Source organism: Vanessa tameamea, chromosome 13 (assembly GCF_037043105.1).
Source record: "Vanessa tameamea isolate UH-Manoa-2023 chromosome 13, ilVanTame1 primary haplotype, whole genome shotgun sequence".
Classification (NCBI taxonomy): domain Eukaryota; kingdom Metazoa; phylum Arthropoda; class Insecta; order Lepidoptera; family Nymphalidae; genus Vanessa; species Vanessa tameamea.
This window is the reverse complement of record NC_087321.1, coordinates 8,732,142-8,754,473: the sequence shown is the minus strand read 5'-3', so window position 1 is coordinate 8,754,473 and position 22,332 is coordinate 8,732,142. Positions and strand designations below refer to the sequence as shown.

At 31.6% G+C, this 22,332-nt stretch overlaps 3 protein-coding genes across 4 annotated transcripts; 1 reads left to right on the top strand and 2 right to left on the bottom strand.

Moving 5' to 3' along the window:
- Nucleotides 1-1,286: 1,286 nt before the first annotated feature.
- On the bottom strand, nt 1,287-10,166 carry LOC113403314 (ATP-dependent translocase ABCB1-like; the record flags this gene model as incomplete). Its single annotated transcript, XM_064216808.1, has 21 exons — nt 1,287-1,501; nt 2,227-2,373; nt 2,552-2,758; nt 3,517-3,621; nt 3,737-3,826; nt 3,973-4,129; nt 4,243-4,484; nt 4,677-4,880; nt 5,083-5,244; nt 5,510-5,614; nt 5,734-5,892; nt 6,096-6,329; nt 6,531-6,701; nt 6,994-7,197; nt 7,509-7,634; nt 8,324-8,548; nt 8,715-8,845; nt 9,098-9,269; nt 9,431-9,602; nt 9,677-9,777; nt 9,849-10,166. Coding segments are annotated over 21 exons (3,624 nt in total), but the record flags the coding sequence as incomplete, so codon positions are not given.
- Nucleotides 10,167-10,765: 599 nt separating this feature from the next.
- Nucleotides 10,766-13,796, bottom strand: LOC113403346 (uncharacterized). 2 transcript variants are annotated; one of them, XM_064216807.1, is made up of 3 exons: nt 13,621-13,796; nt 13,295-13,518; nt 10,766-12,327 (listed from the first exon to the last, which is right to left on the bottom strand). In XM_064216807.1, exons 2-3 carry the CDS (start codon nt 13,505-13,507, stop codon nt 10,852-10,854), a joined length of 1,689 nt encoding a protein of 562 aa, XP_064072877.1. In that variant the 5' UTR covers nt 13,508-13,518; nt 13,621-13,796; the 3' UTR covers nt 10,766-10,851. The 2 variants fall into 2 exon arrangements, with proteins under 2 accessions (XP_064072877.1, XP_064072876.1); XM_064216806.1 differs by having other exon boundaries at nt 13,591-13,789.
- A 4,037-nt stretch (nt 13,797-17,833) lies between these two features.
- Nucleotides 17,834-20,563, top strand: LOC113403309 (uncharacterized). The gene is made up of 4 exons (XM_026643808.2): nt 17,834-18,437; nt 19,065-19,145; nt 19,620-19,785; nt 20,403-20,563. The coding sequence occupies exons 1-4, from the start codon at nt 17,865-17,867 to the stop codon at nt 20,561-20,563; spliced, it is 981 nt and encodes a 326-aa protein (XP_026499593.2). The 5' UTR covers nt 17,834-17,864.
- Nucleotides 20,564-22,332: the final 1,769 nt, after the last annotated feature.

Genomic DNA, 22,332 nt, shown 5'->3' with positions numbered 1-22,332 from the left:
ATAGAAATAAAAGTTTATTACATGTACATATCTATACAAGCGGTATGTGGGTAATTATAATTTATCTTCAATGTCACAAATTTTTTAGAAAAATGGGGCTTCTCACGGCGTTAGCGGTTGATATAGCTGGTAGTGTCGTTATTCGTTATATCGTTAGGTTTCGGAACGGCGCTTCTCTTCTCTCTTACTCCCAACAGTATCGTCAGGCGACAATTATTTGTCGACGTCAATCGCCGGCAGCGAAACAACAACCAACAAACAATGACAATAACAAAATAGGTCTATGAGAGGCCAACAAAACTATTCGTTAACGAAAATTCTATATATAAAGACAAATTAAATATGTCGCGATAACATTGACTATGTTGCGACAGTACTACACATATAACACGCGCTGTCCCTTACTGATATTTAACGCACTAAGTTAAATAAGACGGTCAATGGACTTCAACACATTTAGTCGAATACGAGCGACACAGAAATGACAGTTTTTGAATGCAGCAATTTATTGGTTTTGCGATTCAGGAAACGAAGGAATTTGAGACATCTTCGTGGTGCGGATGAAACTTCGAATTTTGACGCGATTTATGAATGTGAAATTCAGCAGCCGGCTGCATTAATCTAAACAATTCCTCGGAATATTACCCGTGAAAAATGCAGTGGAAGATGCTGAGCCAACATATCTGCGAAAAGCCAAAGGATCAAGTAGGTCAGAAAGGGCTTGATATTTAATCATTTGAGCCGATCTATGTACGTTGAATACGATCAAATGGAAGAATCTGTGACTGGGCAGTTCCCGCCCAAATGTGAGAGCAGTACTCCAGGTGAAGGCCGAATTTGTCTATACAAGACTATTTTGAGGCGATCGGCAGACCTGAAGTACCTTCTCGAATTACTGAGCTCACCAAGCTTTTTAGACGGCAATTTCGCTTTTCATCTTCAAATTGACTGTCGTCTGCATAGCAGTGAATGTTGCTAATCTATAACAAGTTATTGATATACAGAAGAAACAGAGTACAACATAGTACGCAGCCTTGTGGAAAACTAGAATTGACGAATTTTAAGTCAGTATATCAATATTGATATCTATTATCTTGGAGATCAAGGAGGTGATGGCTATAGGCCTATAATAATATAATTTTATAGGGATCGGGTGCAAAGCCTCCTTCAGGGAGTTTGGGACGACGAATGCGTAGGATTGCCGGAAAAGACTTTTATAATTTACTATTTATTGAAGAAAGTTTTGTAATTTACTACAAAATAAGCATATAATACTTAAATATAATAGAAAAAAATTGTAACTTTTTGTTTAAAGTCCCATCATGACGAGGTTAGAGTATAATCCTCTGAGTTGAATGAGCTGCTCATGCGTCCCGAGCTCTGCAACGCACCCATCGTGGAGCACACATATTTTATGGGCGTCTCGCACTGCGGTTAGGCGATGCGCTATAAGTACACATGTACGGTCTACTGAAGCACTGTCCAGAGCCGCTTGTACTAACTGTAACAAATAAAATATATCATGTACCAAATCTATTCGGTTATAGAAATTGTTTATTATCATGCAGATCTGTGTAGGAGATTAGAAATAGATATCAACATTAAAACAAAGGTTCGATGGCGAATTGACATCACTTAAGCAGTTGGAATACTATGACTAAGACTAGAATATGGCAGACATGCGTGAAGGAATTGGGAGGAGCTATACAAAAGACAATACAAGAAACGTAATATATAATATTACATGATTACCTATACAAATTAAGAACAAACATTTATATTTTGTATTTCGTCTGTGTAAGCATAAGTATTGTTCTTTTCCGGTTTGAAGGGCGAGTGCGCCAGTGTAACTACAGGCACTTCTTGGACCTCAAAGGGCCAAACGGGGGCATATCGATGATGTAAAGAATGATTAATATTTTTTACAGCGCTAAAGTCTATGGGCGGTGGTAACCACTTACATTCAGGTGGCCCATATTTTACAGTTATATTAAAAATTTTAAATATTGTTAACACAACACTTTGAATTTCATTGCTCAGGCACGAAATCGGAATATTGAGTGTATTAACGTAATTGCCTGACCAGTGTTTCATGAGCATGCACATAATGGAACTAAAGAATCGATCGGCATAACCAGTCTCATCGTTGATAAAAGCTTCAACTGTACGGTGCATATAGAGAACAGATACTTACTTATTTTAGTATTTATTGTATTGTAAATTTACCTTTTGACTTTCATTGTCAAGTGCACTCGTCGCCTCATCAAGAAGGAGTATGCAGGGATGTCGTACGAGAGCCCTTGCTATTGCTACTCTTTGCTTTTGACCTCCAGATAACTGTACACCTCTCATACCTATTTCAGTCTCATAACCCTGTAGTATCAATTGAAATGTATTTTTATTACTATCAGATCTTTACTCTTGTTTAATTGCTAAATCATTTTATGTGTATTCATTCGAGGCGTGAGATAAATGTACAAATTTGCTTAAAAGGTAATTAAGTATATTATTTAGTCTTATAATTCCCTAACTGAAATGAATTCAAAGTTACCCGTGGCAATGAAACAATGAAATTGTGAATGTGCGCTTGTTTCGCCGCTTCGATCACATCTTCTACTGATACTATCCTCGAATTATCACCGTAAGCGATGTTCTTAAGTATGCTACGATCAAACAGCACAGGCTCTTGGGATACTAAACCGAAACTAGCACGTACATCGTTGAGGCGTAATTTATTAAGAGACACATCATCTAAAAGCTGCGGAAAAATAATAAAAATAAAATAACGGTGTAGTTTAATCCTATTTGGTATCAATCCATCTCGGTTGATGGGTTTACCTTAGCCAGGTTTTAAAGATCACAATTATTAAATTATTTTACGCCCGTACGTCGCTAAGAGGATGCATTCCTGACAGGCCCGTGGCATCCATTGAAGCAGCATAAATTTGAAGATTTTTTATAAAAATATTTCTATCGCATTTATTTGCCTTACTAACAAATAATAGAATCAAAAACTTTGTCAACTTATAGAAATGTAATAATTTTTATATAAATTAAAATACACATTTATTTAAAACCATACTTGTATTGTTACCTATTTACACGAAAAACTGTTTATTTTTGTACACATTTAGATTGGTTTTTCTAACGGCCAGTCTTTAAAAAAATTAAGTTATGTATACTTTATTCCAACCATAAGAGGAAAAAATAAACAACACTTGACAACAAATTGACGCGATATAATTGTTTAATCTATGATAATCACTATGGATTTACAAAAAAATTACGTTTTGAACGTCGGCGAAACTGTTATCGGAATTTTGAAAGTAAAATTAAAGTATTTATAAGTAGTACAGTGTAATAGTGTTGTATTATAAATAAATATATATTAATCATGAACTCTTAGTAGTGCACAATATAACTGACTTATTAGTAAATAGAATGAAATACGTAAATCTAAGGTTTGTTTATCTTTATTCCTACTTCGATTGGAATATGCTATAAGTGAAAACTTACGACTGCGCCAGCATCGGGATCGTAATATCTCTGTAATAATTGAACAACTGTACTTTTTCCGCAACCGCTTTGACCAACAATCGCAATCGTTTTACCGCGATTTATCTGTATAGAAAATCAAATTATTTTTAGCGAACTTTACTTCTAACTCTTACCAATATTTGAACAAATTTTTACATGACCGTTCTGGTCTATTCTAAAATATATGTCAAAGATATACCTCTAAATCTAAACCACGGAGAACTGTTAAATTTGGCCTGTTAGGGTATTCAAAATTAACTCTTCTGAAGCTGGCATCACCGCTAGCTTTCTATAAAAAAGGTTATCTTAGGTTATGTTTTAAGACTTTTTTCAAACATCTTTTACTAAGAAATATTTAAAAAAAAAAATAGTATCATACTATTAACGCTTATAATAAAAGCAAGGGTATGAATAAATACAAAAAAAAATACTAACAAAATTATCTACAGGTTTGTCAGGATTCATGATAAGAGGTTTAGTGTTCAGGAGTTCTAAGATCCTTGCAGCTGCTTTTGTACCCTTCTGGAAATCGGGCGCATATGCAAATGCATTCTGAACCTGAGACGACGCCATTTGCAATGCTTGGGTAGCACTGATTATAATAATAATAATGTCAAATCGTTTAAAAAATGTAACTAATTGGCATATAATTTCAACTGTATAGGTAGAAATTGATTTGATTTATTCAGTGTTAATAAAACTTACATAAGAATGTTCTGGTATGCAATTCCGTCCGTTACTATTAGTTGGCCGCCATAAGTGAGGGCTGTAGCATTAACAAAATTGAACATGGACCGAGAAAGACCCCCGACGATGCCCCGCCAGTGCGCAGCGCGTCGCGCCGGAGCCAGCGCCGGGTAGAGCCGGTCTGCGTACTGTTGCGCAACGCAACGTTCCCGACCTAGGCAAGCTACCGTACGGATGTTCGAAACTGCCTCGACAGCTATCTGTTGTAATAAATCATTACTATGATAAGTTAATTAAGTAAGTAAGTAAGTAAGTTAAGTATTATCACTTTTAAATTCTCTTATGCTTTTTCCAATTTTCCAAGTCCGATTACAAACCTAATAATCTGTATAATAATAAAATGAATATAATCAAAAGAGAAAATTTTATGTAAAAGTATAATTATTTTGTACCTTAGTACTATTTTCAAGAGCTTTTGCATATCCAGAGGATTCTTTATCAGTGGCTACGCCTTGCTGCCAAATGACAAAGATAATTATTGGGAGAAACGATAATGCTACGAGAGCGACGCGCCACTGGAACCAAAGGGCGAGGACCAACGCCAAGCCAACGGAGCCCACGCCTTGCAATATTATACCAATTCGTTGACCTGTGGCCTGTAAAAGTTAGCATTTTTTAACACTGTACAATTTGGTTATAAATTCTTAAAACAATCGAAGACAGTGTAAGAGGGGGTAAATGTTATCGTGTGAAACAATAAACTATATTATTAGAATATATATTTAAAAAAAATATTAATTCATTTAATTTGATTTTTTTTTAAATCCTGTGTAAGCTTAAACTTTGTTCCATACTTACGCCTTGGACGAAAGCGGCCTCGGCAGAGAGTCGGGCGCAAAGTGCTCCCGTAGAATTGGCTCGATCATCAAAATAAGCAATATCTTGACGCAACAAGTGAGTGAACATCAACAGGCGTAACCTTTCGGTCAAATACGCACCAGCACTACCAAAGGAGTATGTCTGCGAATAAGATAAACATTAAGAAAACGAAAAAGAAATTGAATTACAGAAAATTCCTTTTACGAAAAAAAGGAAAATCATAGTTGATTTATTAAAGTATGACTTATTATATGTTTCATTTAAGAATATAGGTATAAAAATTAACATGTCGCAGGCTGACTTCATATATTTTCAATAAACAATATTTTTTTAGTAAGTGGCAATGGCATGGATTTATAAATTGCACCCTTGTCAATCAGGAATTTTAAATATAACATAATCTTACTTCAATTAAATTAGACAGTCCTGTCGCACAACCGATGCAGATACAAATAAATGAAATTACTTTCACTTTATTTAGCAAGTGTTCGGGGTCAGGATTAGCCATAGACTGTGAATAGATAATGACTTTTATTTCGAAAAATTTGATCGAAACACGTTCAAATTTTCAGTTAACCAAACCTAATCAATACCATGAAAGACCTATTAATTATTATAAAATGCTCTTACCCCAAATAAATCACCAAAAGCAACTATAAATAATGGCATAGCAAAGCCACCTATGATTGAACACAAACTACCCAAAGCGACAGTCTTCCACTCGGGCGCATTGAGCGCTACCACTTGCCAAAAAGATAGCGACGATCTTTCTTTGATTTCTTTGATATCCTTGAAAAGATAGAAATTAAATACGCATTATAATTATTTTCATCATCCAATCCTAATAATTAAATTGTATAGATTTACTCAGCACTTACTTCGATAACCTCCACGGAATGCTTTGATATATCTCTCAGTTTTCGGATAGGTTCATGAGCTTAAAAAATGTGTCTCGACTGTTAATCCAATAGAAACATAACTATATATTATACTTTAACTTGTATTCGTGTCTTACCGTTATTGACGTCATTTGGCATTTCTCGTTTATTTATATCGATGAATTCAGATGTCCTAAACATTTTGTAGTATAAGCCCTTTTGATTCATCAATTCTTCGTGACTCCCCCACTCTACCACCAGCCCATCTTCCATCATGTATATCGTATCCACTTTTCGTATAGTCGACAAGCGATGCGCTACTATTACAGTCGTTCGACCTTTCACTGCCTGGATCAATTATAATTTATAAAAAAGTTTATTACAATACGCTTTATTTAAAAAAAAAAGCGTGCCGAGTTGTAATTGTATCTATAAAATACTGTAACAACTAGAAATCAAATGTTATTTTAATTAAAAAAAAATTACAAACAAGGTCATGATTTTACAAGTTACCCTAATAATGTTTTTTTAATATAAAATTAAATTTACCTCATTTAATGCCTCTTGTACTTTAGATTCCGATAGTGTGTCGAGAGCACTAGTGGCTTCGTCGAGTAAAAGGATACGAGGATTTCGCACAAGGGCGCGTGCAATAGCTATTCTTTGCTTCTGTCCTCCTGACAGAGAGGTACCACGGTCTCCTACTAAAGTGTCATAACCCTGCAAATTTAAAGACCTCAATGTTGAAGTCGTAGCACTTCACACACACTGCACACGATTAAAATGTACAGACTAAGCAGGTAAGTTGTCATGCACATTAGCGATATATGCAATTATATACTAAATACTTCAAATAGTGTTAATTTTTTACAATAATTTTATTGGAATCAAATGATCTCTGAAATAAACAATTAACAAAAACATCAAACCGTTAACGAAATATGACAACTAATATTTCATACAACAGATCAATATCTTATCATATTAATAATATTGTATAAAAAGGACTCACAGATGGTAACATCATTATGAAGTCGTGCGCATAAGCCTGTTGCGCGGCTTTAATTATATCAACATCAGAAACAACATCGTGTCCGTAGCGAATGTTTTCACGTATGCTTGTGTTAAAAAGCACAGGCTCTTGGTTAACCAATCCGATCTGACTACGTAACCACCGCACAGATAATTCACGGACATCATTACCATCTATTTTTACCTGTAATTAAAAAAAAAAGTTTACTATATATTTATTGACAGAAATCAATTTTCTATTGCTTGTTAGAATCATTTTCAGAATCGATAACTTTTTGAAATTTCTTTATCATGAATTCCTAATGTAATCTAATCTATCTACAATAAATGAGTAGACGTTTTTCTTTATGGCCTAGCTGAAAAACTACAAAACCGATATATATAGAACTTATACTAAAATGCGGCGCATTCCAGGGAAGATTTAAGTATACAATATTATTAAACAAATAGGTGTTAGTCAAAATAAATTTGTTACTCAAATTCTAGATAACTTACACTACCGTCAGCAACATCATAGTATCTTGATATGAGAGCAACGATTGTGGACTTGCCACAGCCAGATTTTCCCACTAGAGCTACAGACTGACCACTTGATATATTGATGTTCACATCATGCAATACCTAAAGTGCCTACTACATATTTATATATTATTATGGATACCTATATAAAACTTTAGGACTTAAACGATATGTTTGCTAGCTTGTATAGATATGATGTAATGGATAGCACCGCAAGAAATGTTAACCATCCTCTACACCACCAATAAGTTACACTGGCTCCCTCACCCTTCAAACCGGAACGAAACAATAGTCAGAATCGCAGGTTACCGCAAGAATACGTGATAACCAGACGGGCCCGCGTGAAGCTCTATTCCCAATATTCCTAATCATATAAGTTTGTTAAAATGGGACTAAATAATTTAAGAAGCTTAGCAATGCATTCCTAAGCTTGTTTTCTACTGACTGACTGATTATTACGTGCTTAATTTGTATTTTTTCATTCAACATGAGCTCGTCAGTGGATAAAAAGATCGTGAGGATTTCATATGTGTTAAATGAAGTTTTGCATGTACATCCATTGACCCGCGCTTGATCAACGTTGAGGGATAAGTTTGAAACTCACTCTATGTGAGGAGGCATTTGCCCAGCATTTCATTTTTATCTTAACTTTATATCTTTTTAACTATCTGAAAAGCTGGTGCTAGAACAGCGTGTAGAGTAACCTGTTATATTTTTATCGCTAAATGTTCAACATACTCCTCTCAATTTGTTACTGAAAATGACTGAATATTTGTAAAGATTATACTTACAGTAATTCCAGGTCGAGACGGATAATCGAAAGATACATTCTTAAATTCAATATTTCCTTCCATTGAGTCTGGTTTAATTCCACTGTCTTCTAAAGTGTTAATGGTCGGTATATTATGTAATACATGAAAAATAGAAGTACCAGCACCTCGAGCTGACCCCAATGAGGTCATTAGATTACCTATCATACCGAAATAAGATAGTGCAGTCATCACTCCAAAGAATACCTATCGCATAAGAAGGCAGGGTCTTTATTTGCTATTAATGGTAAATAAACAACAATTGGAAAATCATATGTACAATATTAACAGAAACATAAATGGATGGTTATAATATTACAGCAGATATATTATTGTAACGCCTATAAATCTAACTATATAAAAAATTACTAACAGAAAACATAACATCAGCATTGTATCTCTGAGGCTCGTTTATTACAAGATGTATACCCAAATAAAAGGCCAAAGCGTAAGAGCTAAAGATAAATAAATACAGAAACCCCATTGACAAGCCAGTGAAAAATTCTGAAAATATTAATGGTCAGTATTTATTTTAACTTTATATCATACTGACTAATAAAATAAACATTATTTATCATAATATTTTTATTATTTAATCGAATTACCTACGTCAAGTGAAGCGAGCTGGTAACACTTTATAGAAATAAAAATGTACTTAAAGCGCTTAGTTTAAAAAAGGAACATGTAACTTAACATGGAGATTAATTTATCAAACAATAGATCTACCATATTTTAAAACAAATAACGAGTACAAACCTTTCTGAATGTGAATTCTCCTGGCATCTGCAAGATGTTTCTTGTAACGATCTATTTCTTTTTCTTGTCCGTTGAATGCGTAAACAGTTTTAATTGAACTCAGGGCTTCTTCAGCGACGGCGCTGGCTTTGCCTTTTGCTTGTGCCTGCTTCTTGTATAAGCGATCGGATATCTTAAATTCATAGAATGATTGTAAAGACAAAAGAAATATATATTTTGTTAATTCAATGATTCGTTAACACATTTCTTTAAAAGATCATAAATAAACTATATTGTCAAGACATTGTTTAACCACTATGTGTATATTCCACATATATTATAAAAAGGACGTACCTTGCCGGTCAATCCCACAAGTACGAAAGTTATCGGTGCGGTAGAAAGACAAAGCAACGCTAGCTTCCAACCTCTTATTAAAGCCATCAGTGTACAGCTTACCGCCACTGCAGTGTCATACACTAAGGATGATACTTTATCGCCTATACCTTCCTCTAATTTTATCATATCCCTGTTAAAACGAAAACTGTTTTAAGTAAATTACAAATAAGAAATAAATTTAACCAGTAACTACTCAATAATAACTCAGCCATTTTCGAAGCAAAGTCGCCAGTTTGATGCAAGTCGTAATACGCCAAATCTTGATTTAGTACAGCTTTCAAATAAGAAAATCTTATTCTAAATATCTGCAGAATAAAGACGAAATTTATTGCTTATATATCATACATTTGCAATAAGAATGTGTTACTTTTAATACCTGATTTATTGCTGCAACATTCATAAGAGCCGTACCCAAATATCCGCCCGTAAACAGTACAAGGCCAACACAAGTATACTTTATTCCAAAGTCATGCATAGATTTTAAAAACACTTCGTAAGAAATGTGATCCTTACTAGACTTAGCGTAGTCAATCATATTTTGAAATACGTTAGCTACTAAGGCTATTGCATACGGCATGGTCACACCCGCTATAAAAATAGCCACTAACGCAACTGTAATGAGAAGCTTATCCCATTTTGTGGCAAATTTAAACTGTAAGACAGTGGTTTTTGAAATAACTGTTGAACAATAGAAATTAAAGAACACGACGTAATATTAGAGCACCCTACTGAATTTCTTGCCTGTTCCGGTTACGGATTTTTACCCGTATGAAGACAGGTTATGTATAGAGTTGGGTACATATATATATTCGTATATGGCGTAAATACAGAAAAATCTTTTGCAGAATAATTTAACAGAAAACCAAACCCAAATTCAACAATTAAGTTTTTTCAATAGTAATTTACTTGTATAATCAATCAATATTATGTCTTTATTGGGAAGTACAAAACTTCCCATAACGAGATATACACACCAATGAAAAGTATGATATATCACTATTTGGATCCTGCTTCTTCGAATTTGTTAATTTACTGAAAATAAATGATACAATTTAATCACTTATTTCTTGTATTCTACTAAAGTATATGAGAGTATTTTTATTTCGAACTTAATTTTCTCCATCAAAATGTTTAATACAGTATATTTTTCTTGTTTATTAAGTTTCGGGTGCAATATAAATTTAAAATAATATTTTTATCAGTCAAATAAATCAAAATTAACTTATCTTAATGACATGTCCAAACTCATGACATTCTTGATTATTTTTTATACTTCGTAAATACTGGCCAGAATTGAAAATGCGTAAATTAATAGTTTATTTCATAGAAACAGTTATTGTACATACACCTTAATAAATAATAATACAATATAATAACAGCTATATATATTTCCTTCGCCTTTTTCTTTGTGGACTTGTATCGACTACGGAGTATTTGTTGATGAAGAGTTCTTCATATATTAAACTATTCGAATCTGGACTTAAATATTGAGACATTTCCTGATAAAGAAACTTCTTATAGCAATCTTCATTGATACTGGTTTGTACACTCACGTTTTTTTTGTCATTGGGTTCTTTACAGGTCTTTATATTTCCAAAAGAGTCTTTTAATTCTAAAATTCTCTGTGAGTTTTGTTCTATTTTGTTTAACAGAGCCCTTTCCATTGATTTCATTCTAGCATCTAAATATGCAATAGTGTATTCTTGTGCATTTGGTAAAGTTTGCTCTTTGGCTAAATGAGTACCAACTTGTTGATCTGTTACTTTTGGTTGAGGTTGCTTTATTAATGACTTGCTAGATGCTTTTACAGGTGGTGGATTTTTATCATTAACTTTTATTGAATCATCTAGTTTATCTAGACAAGTTTCTAATATATCTTTCATCCTCATATTAAACTTTCTCTTTTTTTCAATGGCTGCACTTCTTTCTGATGTAATTTTATTTTTAATTTGTGGTGTTTTTGGTAATGGTTGGGATGCTGGGACGTAATTTATATCTGTTTCTATTGTCTTTGGTTTAGGAACCTCGGTAGCAACATCAGTTTTTGGTACTCCATTAAACTCTACATCTAGAACTTCTAAAATTTTCAATTTATCAGATGGAATTTTGACTAATGGATTGTTTATGCCTTTTTTATCACTTATATTTTCTTCTTTCTTCCTGTTAGGGATATTAATGGTGATAGAATGCGGCACCTTTTCTAGTTTACCCATAACTGGAATAGGCCCTCGAATTTCAATTTTCTTTTCAGACAAAATCTTAACTTTAGGTTCTTTTTTTACTAAAACTTCATTATTATGTTGTGATGGAGTAGTGTTTAAGTGTAGTAAGCTATTGGCATTACGTGTGTTATTTTTGTAACTGGAAGGATTTGGCTCATAAATATTTATAGTACCTTGCTCCTGGATGATTTCTTTGCCTCCTTCAATATCGAGGCTCAAATCAGTGTATGGAGGAACTATTAGCATAGGTTGTGGCTGCATTTTACTAACACTCTTTGAAGGCAATGTCAATGTAGTAAAGCGTGGTTTGAATAATTGTTGATTCATTTCTTGTTCATTTTTTAAATAAAATTTAGGTTTAGAAATTATATTAGTGTTCTCTTTCGAGAGATTTATATTATCCGAATGATATCTTGATGTGGAGTCCATCACTTCTCCATTTGTGAGAAAATCTCCATATTTTAAGGAAAAATTTGCTTTCTTATCATTAAAAATAACTTCATTTTCAATATCTTCCAAAAGTATAAGATTAGGATATGACTTAGTCATCTCCTGAGATGAATCTACAAATTTACTGGGATCACAAAAGGGTCCATTTTCTGTAGGTATAGCATCAAATGTCAGCTTGTCTTTCTGTAAATAGAATGAAAATCAATTCAAAGCAACTACAATTCATTCAGTGAAAACAATATTGAAAAAGGTTTTTTTTTTAATTTATAAAAATAAGATACAACCAGCAATTGTATGTTAATCCCTAAATGCTGATAAACAATGCCAAAATACATAGAACACAAATAAAACATGCATTACATTTGCATTTCAAGATGTGAAACTAAATATTAGATCCAGATTCAAAACAGCTTATGTTATAATTATATAACACAAGCTATCTTTAAATTATAATAGGAAGAAAATTTAGAACATAAGACAGCTAAAGATAGAACTTAAAAATTACTCATTATATCAATAAATTTAGGTAACATTTGTTTGTTTGTGTGTATTCTTAGTGGGGTATTCTTTGCAACTGATGATCCAATTCTAAAACTATTTCACTGGAAAAAAGCGATATTAGTCCCGAGTGCTGCTATAGGGTATGAATTAAATTTATATCACATAATTTTCTTTATTAATAAATTGCAACCGGGCGAAGCCGGGGACAGTCCCTACTCTTTAACTTATTTTAATATTAGAATAGTAACTAATTCAAATGGTTACAGTTAACTTTAAATAACTTTTTCATTCAAGGCATTAATAATATATACATATAAAACTAAGATGGCCAATTGGTTGTAACTTGTTAATCATTACCGAAGATTGCTGGTGAATCCAAAGCAAACATTTAACTGCCATCAATTATTACATTTATAAAATAATATCATGTCATAGCATTAGGATCCACATCAAGAGATGTATGATAAATTTAAGATAGATCAGACTGATAAGATAAATATAGAGATAAGATGTTTTGAAAAATATAAACATTTCTATATTTATTAACCTTTCACAACGAAGGAAATTTTTGTAAAAGGAATTTGGTTTTGTCTGTTATTGTTCATGCCCAAATTATGATTTACACAGAGTAAAAAATATATACATTTACCTTATAGTTCATAAAGTTTTCCTCCTTAAAGTGATGTTGACAGACTACTCTATTTTTTAATTGGGAAACTTTAAGATCAAGAAACTCAAGTCGTTGAGCATTCACAAGCCACTGGTGGCATCTTACTTTCTCAAACACTGGATAATGAAACATATGTGTCTTTCCATCCGTTTTTACTGTACAATTACGATACGTACATCGGCAACCACCCATTATTAGAAATTCTGAAACAGAGTGACCTTAATAAAATACCACATTTCATCTAAACCTGCCTATATTTTTTAGAACAAACATACTTTATAGGTGTTTACTTATAACTGCACTACGTTACCACTATACCCTTCCTTATTAATAATAATATTAATTTATCATAGAAATGGAGCAATATAATTATCTATTTTTAATATAAAAGCTATAAATATCCGTGTTAAACAGGCCCTGACTATAGTAATTATTTACGCAAATAGTAAATATAAGTTGATTTGTGATTGATTGATTCATGAATCATGATTGTCAATGTAATTGTCATTTTTGTCTTAACTCTTTCGTTTTTTTGCAGGCAAGACAAAGTGTAGGCACTATACAGCCTTGTAATTATTAATTTGTCTTTATTATGTGTTAATAAAGGGCTTAAACTTAAATTTCTTAAAATATAGATGCTGTTATTTAACGGTTACTCTTTACCTATCACTGAAATTTGTCTATGGCACAAAAAATGGCTTGCTTTCAAATGATAAATAAGACGGCCATCTTTATACGTCCGTCAAATAGTTTCGACTTTGTGGCAACACCACTTCCCTAAAAAACTAATGTTGCCTATTCCCATGACGTACAACTAATTCCTCACTATACAATAAATGCCTAAAATTTAGGCCGTAAATATTAACGAACAAACAAAATGTGTAAAATCATTAAAAAAAAATGCCTGAATGGCTACTATATCTAAAGGATCTGTAACCAACATTTTTGTTTTTATTAATTAAAATGTATAGTTTTGAGTCTAATCATAATGTCAAAAAGCGCTCTATATCTTATGAAAACGGACGCCTAATTTTCTCTAGCTAAATCTTTTTTACTTAATTTTAGTGCGTTCCTTCGAATTTTACCACCTAGCTCCAACTGCGCTATTTTAATTTCATCCAGTTTAAGAGACACTATTTAAAACAAAGACACTTCTCCTTACCTCTAACTAAAAACATGGTTTACAGGAAAAGGAATTAAGTGTAATGAAACGTGCTCAATCTATCTAAGCCTATCCATATGTACGTATAGCTTACGTATACCTACGTATACATATAGAAAAAATGCCGAATACGACGCAAGTCGAAAGCTTGAATAATGTATGATATCTATGTGTATATCAATTATTATTCCTACACCTACTCTAACATATTTATGTTAAAATTTACAGGCACAATAAACTTTTTATTTGATTTTCATAATATATAAAATTATTATTACTACCGTTTACGAGAATTTTGGATTGAATTTCAACAAATTGGATTTAATTGGAATTGAATTAAATTATATTAAGGCACGGCTCAGCAATTAAAGAGTCGAAAGTCTCATCTTTATTGCTACCTACCATGAGCAAGAATAATTACAAAGATATTGCTTCACGCTGTACTGTTGGTACATAATCAAATTGTCAACGGGATTGCAACCTTCTTTAAAGTTTTCACAATTTTGAATTTGAAAACGAAAACTGCTCATAAGACTTAGAAAAATTTAAAAATTAAAAATAATAATTTGACTGATACTGAAAGTTATCCTTTTTATGCGAAATTGCAATTTTATTGATGTTATATTTAGAATGATTTTACGGATTAATAACTAATTGAATACATTGCACACCTCATTAAAAAGTGTAAAAAACTTATTATCAAAATATGTTGATATATACTTTGCATGCTATCAATGCCCATGGTGTGTGGTACAAAATCAGAGCTGACTTCTTTACATTTCCTAGTATTTTGTTAATTCTTCTTATTCCAGAAGCTAATTCATTATTTTTTATCAACCTAATCTGAGTTTCTTCTACTAACTAACATTGACAATACCGGAATTATTACAATCTGAAATTAATACCACAAAATAAAATCTATTTTTTTTTAATAATAGACCAGACTAAAATAAAATTAAATTCAAGTATTTTTTTTTTAGAAAATAAACAATAGAAAACCACATGTGACACTAGTCTTACCACAGAGCGTTAATTTTTTTAAATAATTCAAATATAAAGATAATATATCAGCTGTTCCTCCAGTACATACATAAGTATTTGTGTCTATTAAGACGTCATAGAGTCAGAGTTATTAATGAAGATTATATAAAGATGTTAAGATATATTGTCTCTATGTACATTCATGTTTATTAATAATATCAGCTGTTAAAAATATTAAATGTCAATTAACCTAATACAGTGTCAGAATAATTGGAAAGGCCTTTTTGGTGTAATAGCTAGCTTATAAGGTTATAGAATCGAAGGTCCCGAATACAAATTCCAATAAAAATTATTGGGTTCTTTCTAGTACCTAACCCGCTGTTAGGAAGCGTTTGCCACGTACATAAATCCGAAAAGTCGGAACGTTGAAACTTATAACAACATATTAGATGAACCATTCAAGTAAGAGTAAATGCTACTATTGAATCAGAAAATGTAGGCCATTGAATGAGATAATCAAAACGCAGGTTTTTGAGGACGAGATTATATAAAGACCTTTTAAAACAAAATAACTTTGTTGAACAAATTTATTTATATATTAAAATATATATTATTTAAATTTATTTTATTTCATATATATATTATTATTATATATGTTAAAATTAAACATACTTGAATATTAATTTTAAAATACATATACATATGATTTTAAGCACGAATTCGTTGAGATCGTTTTTATCCGAAAGACAATGTTTTAACAGGTATCTTACTTCGAAGGTAGGTATCTTTATTCGAATAATATAGCGTTTGGATAAATTAAGTAATCGTTCGGATAATTGAGTGTTCGGATAATCGAGGTTCTAAGGTATAATAATATTGAATTTCGCACCTATTTCATGTATGCATATAACATTATAGTTTTTTTATTCTTTTCGTTTTTATGTACTTTTTAGAGCAATTATTATGTCTCAAATAAAAAGGGTAGGTACTTGTTAATTCATTAAACAAAAAGCTTTTAACTTATAATGATTTTAGTTTATTAAAAAATTAAACCATGAATTGATGTTTTTCTACTTACTACCTCCCCCTTGACCGTTGTTTTAATAAACGTAATGTCTTTTAACACGCAATTTAGGATGCTCTAAAAATATGAAAACATTTATATAACCACCAATGATTTAGTCATTTATAGTCAAACTATGTCTGTGGGTTTGAAAAAATAAATCATATTATTGACTACAAATAAATAAATGGTACACCAGCCAGATTATTCCCTTATGAGAAATTCTCTGCTCAATCTATTTTTGATGAAGTAAGTATTCACAATAGTTGTAGTCAATTTTTAGTTTTTGAGCGCGTTTGAGTATTTTTATATTTGAGTGTTGGTACCCTTGATGCACACGACAAAATTTCATAAGTCAACTTAATTATATTAGTATTTAATTCTAATCTATTTTAATCTTTATTATTGAGCAGTTCGGGACAGATTCACTAAACCAGCCTATGGAACCATTTTATGCTTTATAAAAATATTAAAGAAGTAATTCAATACCGGAAATTAATTCTCTACAATCGATTTGAATTCTGAATCTTGTTCTAAATTTTGATTGTATTAAATATTTAATAGAAGGATTATGAAATGACAATTGTTTAACCTAAGATTACATGTAATAATATTAACTAATATTTTAGCCAGGTATTAGTTATTCACATCCTTTCAAAATGAGTGTTTCTTAAAAAAATCACTTTCGACCTCAACAAGCAGGTACTCCACCGATTTTTAATAATGTAGTATTATTCTAATTCGAAGTCACCTTTCATTTTTACGAATTAAGAAGCAGTCGGCATTCGTACTTTAAAAGAAAGAAAAAAAAATGGGAGAATATCGATATCTCAAAAAATACCTATTATCTACTTTACCGACTCATTTGAGGAAAAAAAATTATTTTGACATAATTAAATGAATACAACACGCTGTATAATATTCCGCTACAATGCTCACACAGGCACGTGTAAGCTCATTCAATTTACCGTAAAATGAAGTTAACATGACATAGTTAAGTAATAATCAATTTTATTAAGTATTTTCAAATGAACATGAATTCATGAAACATAGTATACCTTGGTTACCCTGAGCATTACTGTTGAAAAATGATGAATAAAGATGTTAAATATAAAGACTATATGCAAGAAATATGTAATATATTTAGTCCGTTGAATTGTCTTCTTAAAATATTTTCTATAAATAGTGAAAGAAAAAAATATAAAAATCCATATTTAAAAATCATCAAAAGTTCCATACCAGCTACCGTCCTCGCTTGTATTAACCTGCTAACATTGTATTATAAAATAACATATGTTAAAAACCGTTTAACAATATCAGTCCTTTATACTGATGCCGTTCAAATGATTTATGATATTTTCCAATATATGGTAGATTTATTTTTTGTTTATAAATATGGAGCAGAGTTGTGTTGTATATATATAAAGAAGTACGCCTATATTGACGGCTTACTCGGTACCGACTATTATACTCCAATAAGACGGAGGCTTATCAGAATCATGGGCTTTTACATGTTCATGTGGCTCTCAAGTAGCCTCTTTGATTACTTTATTTGGGCGAATGGTTTCGGATTTATTATAACCACAGTTTATTCAATCGCATACATCTACATATTAATAAAGATACTCACTAATATAGATCTAACTGTTAACGTGATGCAAGTGGAATGTAGACTACGTGCTTTAGCAGAAATAGTTAGAGGTTTTTGTTGTGGTACAGAAAGTACTCCAGGTATAACCGAAGACTCTAAGAGCGATTGGTTTTATCACGAGGAATCAAGAAAAAGTTGTAAACCAAAGTTCCTTTCAGTAAGCATTATTTCGTGTCTAGATCGACAGGAAGTAAGACGGTTGAGTAAGTGTTATCTGTTGCTAACTGAACAGGTAACATTTATCAACAAGATGTATGGAATGAGGGTAAGAATGTCATATATTATAACCTTAAATATATTTAAAGACAAAAAACGGCACAAGAAAAACGAACTTCATTTCACGAAGAATTACGAGAACTTTTATAGTAATGGCCGAGGTGTATGAATTTTTTTTTCTTTTTTTCTTTTTTTCTTCCGTACCGTTGTTATTTAAAATATTCATAATTCAGCTGGTCTGGATGGTATTTGACCAATTTGTCCATAATATGGTCATTTCTATTATTGCCATTTTGAGGTTGTAATGCAGAATCTCCTAAGTGCTTGCCATTCTCCCTAACGCGTCTTCGCTGTTGACAGTTTAAAATACGAAGATTTGATTGATATAAATTAGAACGGGTTATCTCTTTTAAAATGTTTTTAGTTTAATAAATTACTTTCAACCTTTGTAACAAAAGCTATTTCTTCGTATAATTGGAATAAGTACCGTTCGACAGGGATGATTTATGTTACCTTTTCTTTATAGACATAAATTAACTGCAGTTCTATGTGTGACTACATAATTGCGTTATATTCTATTGCTGATAATATGTAATTTATTTGTAAAGAACATTTATTTCATTTTAATTACAACATAAAAACAAAAACATAAAAATTGTTTTAACTTTTTTTTCAGATTTTAATGAACAGTCTAAGTTTACTGATCGATTTGGTGCGATTTACTAATTTAACAGTTCTCCTTCTTATTGGATCGCAGGTTTGTAAAATATTTATATATATATATGATTCAAATTACTAAATATAATAATAGTGGTCATTAATTTGAATGAATTAAAATTATTTTCTGAAAGATTAAAATATTGCACATATTAAGTATGATATGGTAATAGGTGATTAAAGCATCCAAAATACTAGTTCACATCGACAAAATTATATATTATAAATAAACGATATATTAACAATAGCACATGACATCAAAATAAATAAAGGACAAAGATTAAATTAATTAAACAAACGTCAAACTCAACAGTCCAATCATCTTACAAGAGCTTCATGATTTATTTAAAATATATATATCTTTTATATTATACATATATTAGGACCCATTTTTACTTAAGTCGGTTTTATGCGGTTGGTTATATCGAAAGATTATTGTATAATAACAGTAAACTATCTCTAACAAAACAAATACTGGTCTTCATTTGTGTGTAACATTGGCTTTATGTATTAGGTTACAGGCTATGAACATGGATACTTTAACATGATAGCAACACTTTGGAGAATACTGACATGCATTGTAGTTATAACCGCCCTCGTTGAACACTGCGAGCGTGTTTATAGGCAGCGAGAAAGGATAGTCTGTTTGTTGGATCATTTAATTATCGACAGAAACCTTGGTAAGTAGTTATTTTATTTATGTTATATGAGAGTTATATCCCTTGTGCCTGTAGAACATCTAATGATATTGAGGTGGTAGTGGTAGTACCTTCCCAAACGGGCTTGCACAAAGCCCTACCAACGATTAAAGTAGTTAAGATTCATAGTTTCATTCTCGTTCTGCTTTCTGCGAAATATTATTACTACCAATTGTTCTAGGCAACAAGAGTATTGGTTAAATTATAAAATAACTACTGATAACCTGAACATAAGCTCCGAATAGGGCCTATAAGCTATTGAGGTTTTTTTGTGAAGTATTCATTCACATCTGTTTTATTTCGTTTTATATCACAATGTGCATTTGTTTTTATAATATAGCTTGGGGGACGAGCAAATGGGCCACGTGATGGTAAGAGGTCGCCGTCACTCATAGACAATGGCGCTTTAAGAAATATTAATCATACCTTACATCGCCAATGCTCCACAAACCTTGGTAACCGAATCACGAAAGTCTACTATAATATGCATATACTACATAGTAATTAGTAATTAATTTAGAAGTAGTTAAGGCCTATGATAGGCCAGTATTCGAACAAGACTTAATGGATTATGCTCACTCATAGTTTTTGTGTTTTAGATGACCCGCTACTAAGTGCGTTCAACGAGCTTCGAAGCTTGGTGCAGTCACGTGCAATCAACTTCCATATGGCTCATTTTATACGAATTGAATATCCTCTGTTGGTGTCCATTGCTTCCGTCGTCGTCACATATACTATTATACTTTTACAAAGTAGTTAGTTAATAATAATTGAACTTTATTTAATTATAATTATGATCATATATTGAACGCAACGATTGTAATTTTTTTTTTTTCGTTAATTACTTTATGAAAAAAAATTGTCACGTTTGTTAGAAATAAATATACCTATAGTAGCGTTGTACACTTGTATCGCGAAATTTTTGAACAACCCAAGACCAACTCAGATTAATTTCTATAATACCCGAAGGAGATACAAAGGCAAATCACGCTGTGATAGACAGCCAAAGTACGCAAAATATGCATGTGTCAGACTAAGTAAGAAATAAATAAATAATTAGACAATTACAAACAAGGCTTACACTATGTATTGTATGTTTTAATTAATTATGTAATAACAATAATTTAATTTAAGTTATTTTTGAATTGTGTCGATAACATTGATATTAAATTTCAATTCAATTCTTTTAATTATTGTGAGTCACGTGATTTGTAGTAAGGCTTATATAAGTGATGGAAGCTCCGTACAGAACACTTTACTTTTACTTTTCACTTTGATACTGGACCAGCAAGCTGCTGCTAACATTTAAGGTACGATATAATTTTGTGATATAATATAATTGTTATTGCTTGTTAAATTATTAGTGAATATATGAATTGTGTTTTTGCAATTATCAATATACAAAGTTAGTATTATATATAGAAAGTTACTATAATTGTATCTAACTAAATTGACTGTATTTTTGGATATTGAAAAAGAGTACTGAGTTTCTTGCCGGTTCTTCTCGGAGAACCTACATTCCGAACCGGTGGTAGCTTTACTTTAAATAGTTTGTTAAATGACGATTCAAAAGTGCTTGTAAAAGCCTACTTGATAAAGTATATTTTGATTAAGGTAATTGGTTTTATTATAATTATTAATCGATACAATTTTACTTTTACTACAGCTATTATAATGGCTAAATAAATATTTGTGTTTCATATATAATCTTTTATTGTCTTATAACCTTAAAATATAATAAAATAATAAAAAAATAGAAATTATCTTAAAATATCCTGACATAATGTATTAAGGCTATATATAAAAAATCTAACACATACAAGAGCTTTAAATTCACAAATAATCGTCAGCTTATGAATCGAATGCTTGAGTCACGTGCAATGTCTGTCACAGGAGTGGAAAGATGATAACATAAAATATGAAAAATAAATATAAAAATCGCGCTTTGTCACGCACGTGGTGACGCAACAAAACATTAGTTACGCTCTTCCTAATTAAGTCCAGTCATTATATGCAAACAAAAGTCTGCGAAATGGAAATGAACCGAGAAGGCAGATTTTTGAATTTTTTGTATTATGCTTAGAAAAGCTTAACTTGAAATTTCCTAAGTGCGTTAGCCGCTATTTCGGAAAATGGGTTGAATTTCGTTTTTTTGCGATAACTTGACTGTGCTTCGTAGTATTAGAATTATGAAAAGAGATTTTTTATTGCTTCATTTACGTTCTACAATTTAGGTCATGTGCACTTTTAACCTACCGAAACACAACAATACTAAATTGTTTTGTTTCGGTTTGAAGAAGGGTGAGGGTCACAAGGGCCCTAATATACCAAGGTTGGTAGCATATAAGTGATATAATGAATTGTTAACACTAATTTACAGCGCTAACGTCTATGGGTGGTGGTGACCACTTACTATCTGGTGACCCATTTCCCAGTCCAACTACATATGACATCAAAAAATTACTCGCAACAAGTGATATTTGCAAGTTCTTACTCCAGTTTTCCAGAATTCACCAAAATTCAAAGTCG

Excerpts from the sequence above, each read along its gene's own strand:
- LOC113403346 (XM_064216807.1), bottom strand. The coding sequence starts at position 13,507 with ATGGGTGGTTGCCGATGTACGTATCGTAATTGTACAGTAAAAACGGAT. Across the intron at positions 12,328-13,294 it reads AAAACTTTATGAACTATAAG|AAAGACAAGCTGACATTTGA; the intron begins GTAAATGTATAT and ends TTCTATTTACAG.
- LOC113403309 (XM_026643808.2), top strand. The coding sequence starts at position 17,865 with ATGATTTATGATATTTTCCAATATATGGTAGATTTATTTTTTGTTTAT. Across the intron at positions 18,438-19,064 it reads ACAAGATGTATGGAATGAGG|ATTTTAATGAACAGTCTAAG; the intron begins GTAAGAATGTCA and ends CTTTTTTTTCAG. Across the intron at positions 19,786-20,402 it reads AATTATCGACAGAAACCTTG|ATGACCCGCTACTAAGTGCG; the intron begins GTAAGTAGTTAT and ends TTTGTGTTTTAG.